The 15,276-nt window shown below is 46.1% G+C and overlaps 1 protein-coding gene across 1 annotated transcript in view; it reads right to left on the bottom strand.

Moving 5' to 3' along the window:
* Window positions 1-15,276, bottom strand: part of SSH3 (slingshot protein phosphatase 3) — a 496,888-nt gene that overhangs the window by 280,548 nt on the left and 201,064 nt on the right. Inside the window, exon 4 of the mRNA XM_069628949.1 lies at window positions 10,117-10,235. Coding sequence (XP_069485050.1) covers window positions 10,117-10,235 — 119 coding nt within the window. The remainder of the gene's footprint in view (window positions 1-10,116; window positions 10,236-15,276) is intronic.

Below are 15,276 nucleotides of genomic sequence, written 5' to 3'. Positions count from 1 at the left end.
CCTAGACACAGCACACACTATCTTCCATAGAGTGCTGGAGGGGTTACCTAGTATCCTCTGTGTCTAAATACTCATGTAGCAGTCAAATGCTACCCTGTCCTATCGAAATGGCTGGTGGCAGTGGTTTTACAATGAACTACCATTATTTTTCCTGACCGCGAAACACCGGTAGCTAAAAATCGTGGGAGACATGTTCTTCAAGATGGCACCTTAAGCCCTCTTGTTTAAACAGGTCCCGGTCTTTTTTCGCCATTTCTTTTTGGAAAGGTCCTTTTATTATTTGTCTCTGCGCGCCAAACCAGGTTTGGTCCCTTTGTTTCTATGCCTTTGGCGGGCTTCAGGACTGAAGACCGCCTCTGATGTCTGAGTGTCTGGGATGGGCAGGAAGTGAGGGAGGTGCCGGAAACTCCCTGTGCTTAGTCTCCTAGGAGAACCCAAATGCACTCTGGCGTGATTGGCTGGCTGACTGACTGTCCAGCAAGGACAGCCACCCTGCTGGGCGAGTGACAGCTAGGCTGGAATGAAAGGGAGAAAACTGTTTAAAAGGGGAGTCTCTTGGACTGGAAAGCAGAGTCGACCACTGGAACGAAAGAACCGAAGACGAGCTGGAAGAGGACAGCTGCTGCAACACCTGGACCATTGGTTTGCCCGGTGAAGCCCTGCTGCAGGTCCGAACTGCCAAGTTCACCTCGACAGAGAAGCCCCTTCAAGGACGACTTCTTCCTTTGAGTTGGTGGGGCCAATCAACTCGTAAGCCACCTGGATACCATTCTCGAAGCTGGTTAGGCTTAACCAGGGGGAAGGACACCAGCTTGTGTGCTTGATGAACAGCTACTCAAACTGAAGTGACTCCATTTTGTCAGTGTTTTCCGACGATCCTGTATAGTGCAGGAGTCCCCCGATGTCCTCCCTCTTGTCCCCAAGACTGAGGCTCAGGAACAGTGAGATCTGCAGGAACTGCCAGGAACCAACGTCTTCAGCTGCATCTTTTGCTTCATACTAAGGTACTGTGCCAACCCGATTGAGAGAACGCTTCTCTCGCAGTGAAAGTTCGGGGAACTTTCCCAACTTGCAGGCCTAATCAGCTTGTGGCCAAACATATGATTCTTTTTCATACAAACTACTTCTGCGAACTTTACCAAAGACTTTACGGTTTACTTCAAGAACTGCCCTTTCCTATCCAAGACACTAGTCCAATGACTTGGGCCTAGGCCTATTGAACTGAATCAAGTCCTCTAGCGAACTATTAACTAGTTGCACTGCCTAAGAAAGTATTTGTGATCTGATCTGCTAACATGTGCCTTTTTACTCCCATTGAAAGTAACTGAAATGCCATTTTGATCCTGTTTCAGGGGAGTATAATTTGTTCAGAAACTTATTGGTTTGCTATTGAGGTGCGTTTGTGTATAATATTAAGTTGTCTCCTTCTAGTGAATGTTTTCTAAATGATTGTAATAAATGAATGCGTGTTTTACCAAGAAACCTTGAGAGTAAGTGTCTACTTGAACCACTGTGATTGTAAGACCTCTGTGTAACCCCTTGTACTGCTCACATTCCCTCTTGAGATAAGCCTGGCTGCTCAGCTCGCAACCACAAAACTGTAGTACAGACTTATAGCAAAGGTTGGTTTTGCTTACACCTCTAGTCCTAATTTTATGTGGTGGTCCCAGAGGGTACTGCATGCAACTCTGCCGAACAGAGAGCAAACACGCTTGTTTATATTCCTGAAAGGACACGGCACACCCATTGATAAAAAACTGGCCTATCCTCCTCAGCCCCCATGCCCCTAACCACCGAGTAAAAAGGCGAGAATTCAAGCCTGAAGGGAATGCAGGGTTTTAAATAACCGAAGTAAGATGGGAGGGAGTTGTGATCATGTTATACTTCCTACATGCGCTATCCCAATTATTAATTGTTGTTCTTGTGGTGAGTAGTAAAGTGCTTGGGACATCCCTTATATTCAGAGAAATCCAACAACATTCCAGATCTTTGCCCCTTATTCCACCTGTTCAATTCCTACCCAATGCCTTGTTTCGCTCTGGAACATGCAGTCTAAGAGTGTGGATGGTTGGGCTGCAAAGAAATAACTTTATAAATCTGGGACACCAATCCACCATTGACTCTAGCACCCAACAATGTATGACATGAAACCCTTGGTCTTTTCTTGGCCCAATTAAATAGAAATATATGGGCGTGTAGCTCTTGTAAAACCTTCCTCTGAATTATAATTGTGAGCGCCTGCATCATACATAAATGCCTCGGTAGGAGAGACATCTTCACCGCTGTAATCCTCCCTAGCTAGGAAATGTCTTGCTGCGCCCATTTCGCTAGGTCCTCCTTTAATATTTTACATAAGGGTGGAACATTTTGCTGATATAGGTGCTGTTATATATACACCCCCAAATATTCTAGCAAATTTAGGATCCATTGAAGGTCGTACTGCGTTTTCAAGTGCATTGGCCACCTGATCTGATTTGGATAGGTTTAGGATGTGCGATTTCAAATAGTTTAGCACTGATGCTGGGTGAAAAAACTCTAGTGGGGCTATCATATTTGGCAGAGTATTTGAATTATGCATAACAAATAATAAGTCGTATGCATAAAGGGCAATCTTATGCTGTGTATATGCCATTTCTATCCCTCTGATGCCATCATGAGAGCAGATTCTCTGGGCAATCGGTTTGATGGCTAGTGCGAATAATAACTGGGATAAGGGGCAGCCCTGGCGAGTGCCCCTTGCAAAGGTATTAGTTCAGACAGTTGGCCATTCATTTTGGTCCTTGTGATGGATTGTACATAATTGCCCAATACTAGCATCATAAAATTTGGCACAAGTCTAAATTGACCCAGTACTCTCTGAATATATGACCAGTCAACCCGCTCAAATGCCTTTTCGGCATCGATTGATAAAACTACCAATGATGCATTGTGCTGTTTGCCCAGTGAACGACATCTAAGGTCCTGCAAATGTTGTCACGTGTCTGCCTTCTGGGGACAAAGCCTGTCCCTGTGAATTAAAGTTGGGAGAACAGCTGCTAAATCTTTTGCCAATACTTTAAATAAAATAAATTCTGGTTTCGTAATAGAGTACTGCGATAGGTCTGTATGAGTTATTTAAAGCTGCATCTTTCCCTGCTTTAGCAACAGCAATAAAGTCGCCTACCCCATTGAAGGGGTGACCCCCCCACCCCCACTCATTAGAAAATTGTTAAACAATGGGACCAGGTGCATAATAGTGATGTAATTTCCTTGTAAAGCCTGCTGAGAAGCCGTCAGATTTCGCTACTTTGTTCGTAGGCAAGCTCTTGATCACCCGCGCCACTTCTGGTGAGACTGGAGACTCTAGCGCTAACCTATCCTGTAGTGACACTTTTAGAAGGGCTGTCTTGTAGTTCCCAATCTAATTGTTCGACCGAAACAATTCCCTGTAAAATCGAGATAGCATTCGTAGTTCATCCGGTTCAGTTGTTTACAACCCCAAATTTATTTTATTTTATTGAGCATTTGTAAGGCGCTTTATACAACAGAATTGTGTGCCAAAGCACCACAAGGCTGAATGAGAAGGGAATAGGGGAAATAATAGCAATAGCAAAGACAGCAAGTATACAGTCGTAGTCCTACTAGGCCTTGTGGCATTCTGACATGCAAGTGCATTTGAGGAGAGGTGCAGGGGATGGTGAAGGAAGGAGGAGCAGAGAAGTGGACAAGTGCTCCAGGAGTGCCCGGGAGGGAAGTGCAACATATCTGCAAGTGTTGAGATGGTATTCCGTACTCTTTACAATTTCAATTTGTATGTCAGTTGACGTGAAGCCGTATTAGACGTGCTGAAAAAGTGATACCTGGTTTCAGTATTTTATAAGACATTGCGGACGCCCACAAGGCCTTTAGCTATGCCGTATCTGTTTGCAGTCTTCTAAAAATGTGCCTGGTGTTTCGTTGTTTATATTTAATTTCTAATCCCCAAATTAGCCCTTCTGTTTCCTCTTGGTGTGTCAGCAACGCCTTTGTCCTATACAAGGCTTGGCTAATAAGTTCCCCTCCAATTGTAGGTTTAAAAGCTTCCCATACTGCTTCTAAGAAAACCTCATTGGGGGAATTCTCTGTAAAGTACTGGGAGATTTAAGTGGAAATTGCTGCCCGGTAGACTGGGTCCTTGAGAAGTGGGTCACTGGAGCACCACCCAATGGGTTTACTGGGAACCCCATTCTAATTGTATCCAAACGGGGAAGTGATCAGAGACCAGAGCCAGCTCAATCGCTGAGCCAGAGATCATTGGTAGGAGGGGGCATGTAACCAGAAAGAAGTCTAGCCTTGAATACGGGCGATGTACTTGTGAAAAATGCGGGTATTCCCCAATGGTCAAGTCACGCGTTTCCATGTATCCAATACTTGCAGGTCCATCAAAGCTGGAGAGAGAGGACGACGGGATCAGATGTGTTCACACAGTTCACACACGGTCAGATCTATCCAGGTTATCGTTCATTGCCACGTTCCAATCACCCCCCCCCAGGATAGGTTCCCCCCTTTGAAAGTTAGCCACTTGTGGGAACAAATGAGCATAGAATTGATCCGGATGCTAATTGGGACCATAGATAAGGTCAATGTCCTCCGCCGCAGTCCATAGTAACACCCACATATCTTTCTTGAGAATCTCCGATCACTGTGGATTTTGTAAATGCCAGTGTTTTGCCAATTAGTATGGTCACCCCTACTTTGTCAGGAGAAGTCGTCCGGAATTAATGGGGAAATCAAGCAGTTTGGAGCCAAGGCCAGTCTTTCCTAAGGAGGTGGGTTTCCTGCAGTAAAGCTACATCTGCTCCCAACTGCACTAATTTGGATAGGACAATCCTCCTTTTCATCAGGGAGTTTAGGCCCTGAACATTCAGGGGGACAATCTAAAGAACCAGCATGATTTCTTATAATGTGAATCATCATGTGGGGGAAGGGTACTGTTGCAGACCTATTGGAAGTTTCTCATCCGAAACCCATAGCTCACCCTTTAACATCTCACCTGCTTGTATTGATGTGCTTATCCTGTGTAGCCTAGAAGTGTCTCCCTTGCATTCATTCTTTGTCAAGGAATGACTACTTCCTTCCTGTGTGCTGGACCTAGTCACCCCTCCTAGACTAATGCATCCAGAGAACAACCCAGTGTGCTCCGTCTCAACATGAGGCTTGTCTATCCTTTGTGACTGCAAACCAACAAATCTAACCAAAACAAAACCAAAAGTATTTCTTCCCCATGTTGGAGAAACAGTAGGTGTAACACTCAATTAGGAGAACTGGATTCTATAGTAAGAAACCATGAACATGAAAATTTCTGCGGAACCAAATCCATACCTTTGAACCAATAACTTGGAATAGTTGAGCCCTATTTTTAACCATTGGCCTTGCAGAGCCTCACCAATAAGGCCACCTCCCTTCCACCATCAACATGACTATCTCATATGGGGTCACGAGAGCCTACACTCCTTTTACGTCACATGAGGGTCTGCGAAGATACAGGTATTTTTCTTTTCTGAATCTCACACTGGACCACTCTGGACTAAAGTCGTGGGTGCATGCTGCAATTGTCCTGCCCGTAATGAAAAGAATTGGTGTGTCCCCTCGATAGAAAAAATATTTTTTAAAGGGTGCCCTCATCAATAAAGGATTCCTTTATACTGCAGCCTGCCCTTCAATAGCTTCATTTGCCGGTGTTTGAGGATAGTGGAAGGGGCCAGATCTTGAAATTGCAGAATGGGCGATTCCTTTGAAGCATAGATCTTTTTGTGACCTTGCTTTTCGGAAGATGGTTTCCTCTGACTTGTAATAGTGCACCCATGGGAGTACATCTGGAATTATTAAAGCGTTTTGTTGTTGGCAGTTGGTGAATACCCGCTGGGTGCAGGCCAGAGTGAAATCTACCACTTCAGATTCTCCTATAATTGCTCGAAAAAGGTTCTGAGATTCTTCCAACGCCTGACTGGGGATTCCCTTAGAGATCCCACATTTCCTGAGATTGTTCCTGTGTGACCTGTTTTCACTGTCTTCCAACTTTTCCTCTATCGGCGGTAGGAATTCTCTAGCCCATTGAAAAGGTGCTCAAGATTCTCCTGGGTTTGTGAATGCTCACAGAAGGTGGTTTCTAGATTTGTGAGCTGCGGCTTGGTCACCTTGGAATTTTGGCTGAGATCTCAAAGTGATTCCTTTATCTCTTGCAGTGCATCAGGTCTTGTTGTAATGAGCATAGCAAGGTTTTTCGTCCCCCTTAGTGGCAGGGGCTTCATCATCTTCATGACTTAATGATGCTTAAGTACTGGGCGGTAAGTCCGGTAAGTCCATCAGAGCTGCCTTTGCAACTGCAGCATGGCCTTGATAGAGGATGACTCGCCACCGACCTTTGTATTAGATGGGTTCATTTGGAGATCTCGTTTCGGTGGACGTATTGCTGCGCCCACAGGTTGAGCTAGCAGTGTTTAACAGGCACTTCTACCACCTATCAACTCTATTTTAGTTGCTTAAAACAATTTATTAGTTTTACAAAAACAAACAAAATCAGGACAGCAGCACAAATGAACATAATTGTTATGCAAGAGGTGTAAAGCGGGTTTCACCAAATATACCGGGGTTAAACATCCAAGATGGCGCGTTTCATCTTTCACTGTAGCGTAGCAAACGCCCATTACAATAGTGATACATTCAAACAGTATTCACCCATGCAACCCAAATCTTCCCAAATTTATCAGAGCAACCCCTCTCTCTGTATACTCTTCTCCATAGCCATGCATCCGTCCATGTCCAAACCCCATTTGGACATTTTATGGGTTGCCTTTGCTCCCCAATACATGGCAATGTTAAGTTTTGCAATAATCAAGGCGTTTGAGATAAATACATTTTTTGCATCTCGAATACGCTCTATCGCCCAAGATCCCAAGCAGCAGTCATTTTGGTTCCATCGGAATTGGGTCTGATAACACGGGCAACACCTTTTCTACGATCCTCCGCAGAGAATGACTGGATTTGCAAATATGCCCAGATAGTGTGGTATTTTGACCCCTGCGCTGTGCGACAAGGAGACAGGTAGGGTCAGTTGCGCAGCCCCAGCTAAACAGTGCCTCCCTTGTGCAGTACTTTCTATACAGGATCTTTAATTGCACCAGTCTCCGTCTGGATGGTATGGCCACTTCAACATGGCATCTCGACATTCCTATGTGTCCAAGGGGCCGTGTCTGCTTAACACCTAATGTTATGGTCTGTTAGAGGTCGTCTGGTAAAACTGCAAAGTGTTTGGTACAAGGTGGAGACATCCTTTCCAGCCAGAGGTTCGGCAGTAGCATTAGATTCTAGAGGGGACTGTGTCGGACAATCGATATTCCTGCAAAATTGTGCCCACATGGCATGCCTAAACAGAACATACTGGTAGAGGTCCTGTTCTGTTAGCTGAGAGCGTTGCCTTAGTTCCCGAAATGATCACATATGACCTTCTACCCACTTATCCGCCATTACCGGAATACCTTCACCGTACCATTGCGAAGGGTACTACTTATCAACTTGACCGTGACCCAGCTTGGAATCTGGCGCTAGCACCAGGAGGGACTTTTCAAGTGAATCTCAATCCGTGTAGGCTGGTGGATGGGTGTCATCTTCCCCGCCACTTTACTGCTGGGCCCCTGATGTTTCACCAGGCCTTACTTGATTGATGTGCCGCCTCATTTGCCTGGCAAAATCTGATCCACCAGGAATTCTGGCTGGCCTGCAGGACCGCTTCCCAGAGGCCTGGCGGAAGGGGGACCACCTCCCCTGCTGTCTGACTGTGCCTACCCTGGAACCCAACTAGGATTCATTTGGTGGCAGTGATGACTCGCAGCCACTTTTATTGGACTCCTGGGAAGCTGTGGCACTGCAACTGCTTTCTCTAGGTGCTTCCGGGCCTCGGGTCCAACAGTTCGTCCTGCTGCTGTAGCAAGGCAGAGCTTCGCCTTTCGGTCTCGATCCACCAACTCGATAGGAAACACTAAGAGCCCGAGGCGGGAAGGGCAGGACCCACTGTTGGGGCAGGAGTGGACACGCTCCCCTCTGCCTCCTTGCTATGTCTTCGAGCCGTGATGTGACCGGGCCTCTGCTCTGTCCAGCTCCGCAGGCTCCTCTAGCTCCCTTCAGCAGCATGATCGGCTGCTAGCATATCAGTCCCTCTTCGCTGAATCCGAAACTGTGCCCAGATGTTACTGGAGCTCCCCGCTCACCTCAGCAGAAGGCTGCCTGGGCTAAGCCTCACCAGGTGCCATGTCATTCCTCCAGCGTGATTTCACGATCAGCCATTTTGGCGCCACAGGCCTGGTGGTTTCCTTCGATGCTCATTGTGGGAGTCCTTAAGTCTCTCTCCTCCCCGGGACAACAACTGCCAGCGAGCTTGCTGTTCTAAGTAATTACAGGTCACTCTAGTTATTGAGACACTATCGATCCGCAGAAATGTATTATCACAGTGCTGCAGAGCACGGGAGATTCATCGGGCTCCAGACAGCCAATGCCATCCAGCTCTTTTAGTTTTAATCAAATAAACAATGGATATGGTCTTTATAGAGGTGGAAGCTCTGTAGTCAATGGCATCTTGTTCTGCCTCAGGGTGCTACAGTCGCACACAAGAGTACCCATCATGTAATCAGACATAGTACATTGAACATTCAAGTTGTGTCATTGGGTCTTCAAAAGTGCAACTTATGGTATTTGCATGTCTTCTTAGCATTAGATCAGCAGAGGGTGGTGTAGTTAGTCAGATAGTGGGAGACAAGCAGGTTTACTGTAGCTACAGTGGTGATGCGATGTAGATCAGAAAAAACTATGCTCTGCTGTGGGTAAACGTCTGTACTTTGAGATGTGTGATGATGAATGTGTTGCAGAGCGAGGGCTGCGGGGTGGGGGTTGCTCGGTCCTTGTAGACATCTGCAGATGACTTTCTGAATTTATGTAATCAGGGTTACGCTTTGGCATAATAGACTTATGTGAATGAGACGGTAAGGGTAAGGGTGTACCTGCTGTGTTTTGTGTTAAAAGGCATGAGGCAGGTGATGGTTGCTAGTGTGGTTGCTTTTCAGAGACCAGTGGGTGCCATTTAGGAAAGAAAATTGAGTGTTAGTCACAGAATTAAGTTGCAACATCACAAAAATAGAAGATATAAAACTGCATGACGTAAATATAGCACCAAGTTGCAAAACCCATGTCACAGAACCACATTCCAAGGCAAGGCATTGCATTTGCATGACGGTAAGGCAAAGAAGTCTTGTATAGTTTCTGCCCTTTCCATGTCATCTTGGTGGTTTGCGACAGAGATGGTTTGATAATTCAAAAGAAAAGGAGCCGGTTGTGGTTGCTCAAAATATTTTGGTGCTAGTTAATATGATTAATTTATAATGCGATTTATGCCTTCTGCATGTACTCCTTTTATGGTTACTCGTTGTGTGGCTCTCCAGATGTTTTGGACTTCACTTCACCCTCAGTCCTAGCCTGCATAGTCAATGGTGAAGTATTACAGAGTTGTATTCGAAAACATAAGAGCCACATAATTAGTAACCTTGAATTAAATGGAATACTGGGAGTACACATTTTACTTTGTGTAAAGTTCTAGATGAGGGATTACTGGTAATGCCCAGAGGTCTAACATACATTGAAAATGATCTTTCTTAAGCTAATAAAAAGATTATATTCAGGGAATTGCCACCCTGAAGAGAAAGTACAGTGGCACCAGCCGGTTTGATTGGAGTGGAAGCTTTGGAGTGGATGCCTTCAGACTAAATCAGCAGCTGCTGGCGACTTCTAAAGTCACAGGTGCTAAGGCCATTAACAAGTGCCTTGTGAACTTCAGGGGAAGAGTGCAAGGCCTTCAAAGGAAGAACCTTGCCACACTCAACCATCAATTAACACAAGAGGGCATGGGGGCCTTCAACAAGAGCGTAGCTCAATTATCAGTGGACGCAGGTGGGTGCAGAGGCCTTCAAAAAGGACCTCACAGATTCATCCATCCGACACTACAAGATTAAGAGGGTGTTCATGAGGACCTCAGAAACTAGAGGACCACGACTTTAAACAATTCTTTATTCAGTATATGTTTTTTCTTACTGTACATTTTATGTAACTTACCCTTCTTTAGGAAAATCCACCCCCAACAGAATTGTTTCATCCTCGCCATCACATCCCATTTTGGCGACCACCAGAAGGTATCGGATTCTGTGCAACTTTACAGACTCCAGCCTTACAGCCTAAAGAGAACCAGAAATTAAATCATGAAGGGGTTTCTCAGATTTGTCCATTGTCTTGTCATCCACTCAATGTACTAAATGTTCTCTAACTTTAAGAGAAGGAAAAGAAGGGTAGGAGAAGTGTTTGTGATGGTGGTCCCGCAAGCTTAGTAATGGGTCCCACACCTGGAGCAGTATGGGAGGAAGGTTCCTTCAAGACTTGGACTAAAGGGTGAGACAGAAGAAAAGCTAGAGTGTGTGTGTGTCTATTTCCCTTCAGAGGTGGGTCTCCTTGATACAGAGGAGGTGCAACGGAGGAAGAATGAATGAACGCAAGAGAGAGGGAAGATGGGAAAGGATCGGATTTAGGTTCAATAGGTGTAGCAGTGAGTGAGTGCATAGAGGAATATTAGACTGGATTTACACTGAGCATGAATTCCACTTTCTCTGCCTTCGCCTACTACCAGGCATATGGAGGACCAGACAAAAATAAAAGGAGGAGATTAGCACCCCATCCCTAAATATCTTTAAACAAGTTTTGCTTAATCCGACATACACCAGCGAGGCCAAACTCCACCAGTGTGTCAGAAGAAAACAGAACCAATTTCCAGTGGCCAGACAGTCAAATTCTTTGAATTATGGATGGCTATGAACTTCCCCAAAACTCATTGCAGCAAAAATACAATGAATTTACCCACAAAATAAAAAAGAACCATTAAAATGCCATCCACACCTCCATCCATCTTCATAAAATACAACAAATTATCTGCCAAAACAAACAGCTGGTGAGTATTCTTGGACTCCATGGCGATTCGGGCAAGTACTCCACTTTTATGGTCTTCTACCTGCAACTTCCCAGCAAATCCTGCAGGTCTAGAACCGGAACCTGATTTACAATCCAATCTCATCCGCACTGTGCAAACTCTTTATATGGTACTACTGCAATAAAGAAATCCATTACGATTCACAGCAGGAAAGAAAACTCAAAAAATCTATTGTGTGCACCTTGCAGTCACCAGTGTGTGTCTATTAATATCGGCTGATGTCCACCTTGGTCTGCAGTAGTTTAATCTGCACAATATTTAAAGTGGGCCATTTGGTGGTTGGATTTTGATCACAGTGGCAATAAATATGGGAGAGGGGATGGCATGTGCAGAAAAAAAGGGTTAAGACCCCTCTAATATAAACAGAACAGAACGATTTAGAAGCAACAATGAAAATGCAACAAACAAATTGCAGGCTTTAAATATTATGGTGATTAAACCACAGAACCGCCCAATTTACCCACCATGCTGAACCTTCATTAGATCCCTGTGAACACCCAGGAGATTTCCATGCGGCTCACTTAAAAAAATAAAATAATTTTTAGAAAAACAGTATGAACTCTTATGTTTTTCACCTTTCTTCAAAGACACAAGATGGACAAAGTGTTCTAAAAATCAAAAAATCACAACCCACTAAAACACAAGAAGAAACCAGCATTTCCTTTCTTCTGGGTCCCAAAATCAGTTACACAGTTATGGGCAAGAGGTGATTGATTTCCTCGTCTGCTTGTTGGCGAGGCAGTAAAATGGGACACTCAAGCAGCGTGTTACTTTTAATGGACCCCAAGAAGAAGCCTACCAATTTATCCTTGTGGCCATGTTGGTAAACCACAGAAGGATTTCACGACTGGTTCTACCACCAAAGGAAGCAAGTGTACATAAAGAATTCTAAAGCTTTAGGGGGCCATCTTGTTTCTGATAAGCAGTTATAGTTACACTCTGGGGAGCCAGGGCCTGAGTGGCAGACACATTAGAAGCCCATCAGCCTAAAACAACTGTGAGTTCAATACAGAGACTAAAATCTACTGCCACAGACGTTTTCCTCCTTCTGGAACACTGATATCTATGAAGCAGATGAACTATTCCTGCCACCTGCAGATGTTGTGGCTGATTGTTCCAGTGGATTTCATCAGAAGAATGCATTAAGTCTCCTTGGCGTAACCTTCTGGATGGAGGTCATGTAAATTCCCTACTCTGTCAGAGATAAGTGCAGTGAATTACTTGTTACCCTACCTCCTCCTCATAGGTTTAAGGGAATTTAGAACCAAAATCCCTTCCGAGCCAAGGAGTGATGAGCCAGAGGAGTCCAGACCTCAAGGTTCCCTAAAGACCCGGATGGTTGCTCACTGAGTTCCCACTGAGGACAATGTTCGTCCTAAATCTAACTCTTCTTTCAGTAACGGCATGATTGCCAGAATTTGACACTAGAGCACCTTCATCTCGTTCTTCTCACGCCATGTCCCAATGTTCTCTGGCATGCTGAACTACTAAAGCGAGCTGTGGGGTAAGATCATGTCTCTGCAGCCCCTGTCTGTCAGTTTCTAAGTCCCGATTGTGAAGGGAATAGTTTCTTACCTGTAACTCCATTTCTCCAGCATTGGTATCTTTCATGGATTCACATGCTTAGAATATTCCCCGTCGTCAGGCTGGGAATCCCCGGTACATTATATAGACCCTTTCCCGTAGGAAAACTTTTTCGACGCTTATGCGTCCTATCCACCTCGTTTTGCATCATGCGTGCCCGCGCCGTCGGGGCGTCATGACACAAATACAGGCCCCGCCCCCGCGCTCCCTCAGATTTCGGCCCCCAAAGTAGTGGGGGAACCGGTTTGCATGTTCAGGGGAGGCAGGAGGGCGCATGTGAATCCATGAAAGATACCAATGCTGGAGAAATGGAGTTACAGGTAAGAAACTAATCCCTTCTCCAGCAGTGGATCTTTCATGGATTCACATGCTTAGAATAGATTACACAGCAGTACCACCCCCAAAGAGGAGGCGTGCATGCAAACCCATATACTTTGTTCGCAAAGCCCGTTCCCTATGATCATGTATACATCAGTAATCGTTAACACAGGAAAACGAACCACATACAGTCATAAATTCCATAGGATGCAACCCCTCAGCCGGGGCTTACCTTACTGGAATAGGTGTCGAAGCACCGCCTGTCCCATCCGGGTATCTTCGGCATGTTGCTGCGACAGGCAGTAATGGCGGGTAAAGGTGTGTGTAGCCGCCCAGGTAGCCGCCATGCAAATGTCCCCCAGAGGGACTCCGGCCCACAGTGCCGTCGACGATGCCGCTGCTCTAGTTGAGTGAGCTCTTGGCCGTCGTAGAAGAGGCTTCCCTGCCCTAGAATGGCAGTACGAAATGGTAGATGACACCCATCTTGACAGTCCTTGCTTTGAAATGGCTTTTCCTTTAGCACCCAAACCATAGGCCACGAACAGCTGTCTCGTTTCTCTGAACGGTTGCGTACGATGGAGATAAAACTTAAGAGCCCTTTTTACATCCAATGTGTGTAGCATGCGCTCCGCTCCCGAGCATGGCTCCGGAAAAAACGTAGGCAACACAATAGAGGAGTGTTTATGGAACACCGACGGAGCTTTTGGTATAAACTGCGGGTTAGTGGCTAGGACTACCTTGTTCTTGAAAAATCGTAAGTATGGTGGGTCTACCATTAGAGCCTGAACTTCTGAAATGCGTCGTGCTGAAGTGATGGCCACCAGGAAGGCCAATTTCCACGACAGAAACTTTAGAGACGATGATGACATTGGCTCAAAAGGAGGCTTCATAAGAGATGTTAAGACCAGATTGAGGCTCCACTCCGGCGGAAATTTCTTCTCTGGAGGGAAAATCCGAAAGAGGCCTTTAAGGAAGTGCTTAATCAGGCGGTCGCTGAACAAAGGTGCCGAGTGCCGTCGACGAGTAAACCTGGAAATGGCTGCTAGGTGTACTTTTATTGAAGATACCGACAGGCCCTTTTGGGCTAAGAGCAGCAAGTATGGAAGGAGCTGTTCTGGCTTAATCGATTGCGGGGCCAAGCCTGGTTGATCCTCACACCATTGACAGAAATGTTTCCATTTGTACGCGTATGAGGCGTTTGTGGAAGGTGCTCTTGCCGCTTGTAGGATACGCCGACAGTCCTCCGGAATCGTTAGCCGACCAAATTCGGCGAAGTCAGGAGCCAGGCCGTCAACTGGAGGCTGTCCGGGTCGTGATGCCAAACAACACCGTCCTGTCGAGACAGAAGGTCGGGGGTCTTCTTGAATCTCATCGGTTCCGCAGCCGCTAAGTGTAGCAGGTCTGAAAACCACACCTGTCTGGCCCAGTATGGGGCCACCAGAATTACACGACATGGGTACCTGAGGATCCATTGCAATGTCCTCCGGACCAGGGGAAATGGAGGGAATGCGTACATGAATTTGTTCGTCCATGGGAAGGAGACCGCATCCCCCAGAGAGCCCTTCTGAGGCCATCTGCTGGCGTACTGATGGCATTTTTTGTTGTTCTTCGTTGCAAACAGGTCTATGGACGGGTGTCCCCATTTCTTGAATATTTGTTGTAGTTGTTGGTCGTTCAGTACCCACTCGTGAACTTCGTTCATTTCTCTGCTGAGGGCATCGGCTTCCACGTTTCTCACGCCTGGTAGGTGGAACGCTAAGATTTGCATGTTGTGTTGTAGGGCCCAATGCCAGATTTTCTGTGCCTCCGTCGATAGTGACCTGGAACGTGTCCCTCCTTGTTTTCTCAAGTAGAACATCGTAGTGGTGTTGTCCGTCATGACACGCACCACCGAGTCCCTTAGTTGCGGAAGAAAAGATTTTAGAGCCCATCGCACTGCTCTCGGTTCTAGCAGGTTGATATGCAGGGAGGACTCCTGCAAGGACCACTGGCCTTGTACCTGTAACATATCCAGATGAGCTCCCCATCCGCTCAGCGATGCATCCGTCACCACCGTCTTTTGGAACTCTGGTTCCAGTAGAGGCATCCCTTTCGTTAGATGAGTAGACACTCTCCACCAGCCGAGTGCTTGAACTAGTTGTTCGTCGACGACCAGTCTGTCGGACCAGCGACCTCGGCTCTGCGCCCAACGGTCCGCTAGAAATTCCTGGCAAGGTCTCATAAACAGACGGCAGTTGTTTATTAGCGGAATGCAGGACGACATGGTCCCTAGCAGGGACATGTACTTGCGCACCGAGACTTTGGTACCGCCTCTCCATTCCGACGCCTTGTTTTGA

Source organism: Ambystoma mexicanum, chromosome 12 (genome assembly GCF_040938575.1).
Source record: "Ambystoma mexicanum isolate Mex_15411 chromosome 12, UKY_AmexF1_1, whole genome shotgun sequence".
Taxonomy (NCBI): domain Eukaryota; kingdom Metazoa; phylum Chordata; class Amphibia; order Caudata; family Ambystomatidae; genus Ambystoma; species Ambystoma mexicanum.
Note: the sequence above shows the minus strand (reverse complement) of the source record. Positions and strands in the feature narration are given on the sequence as shown.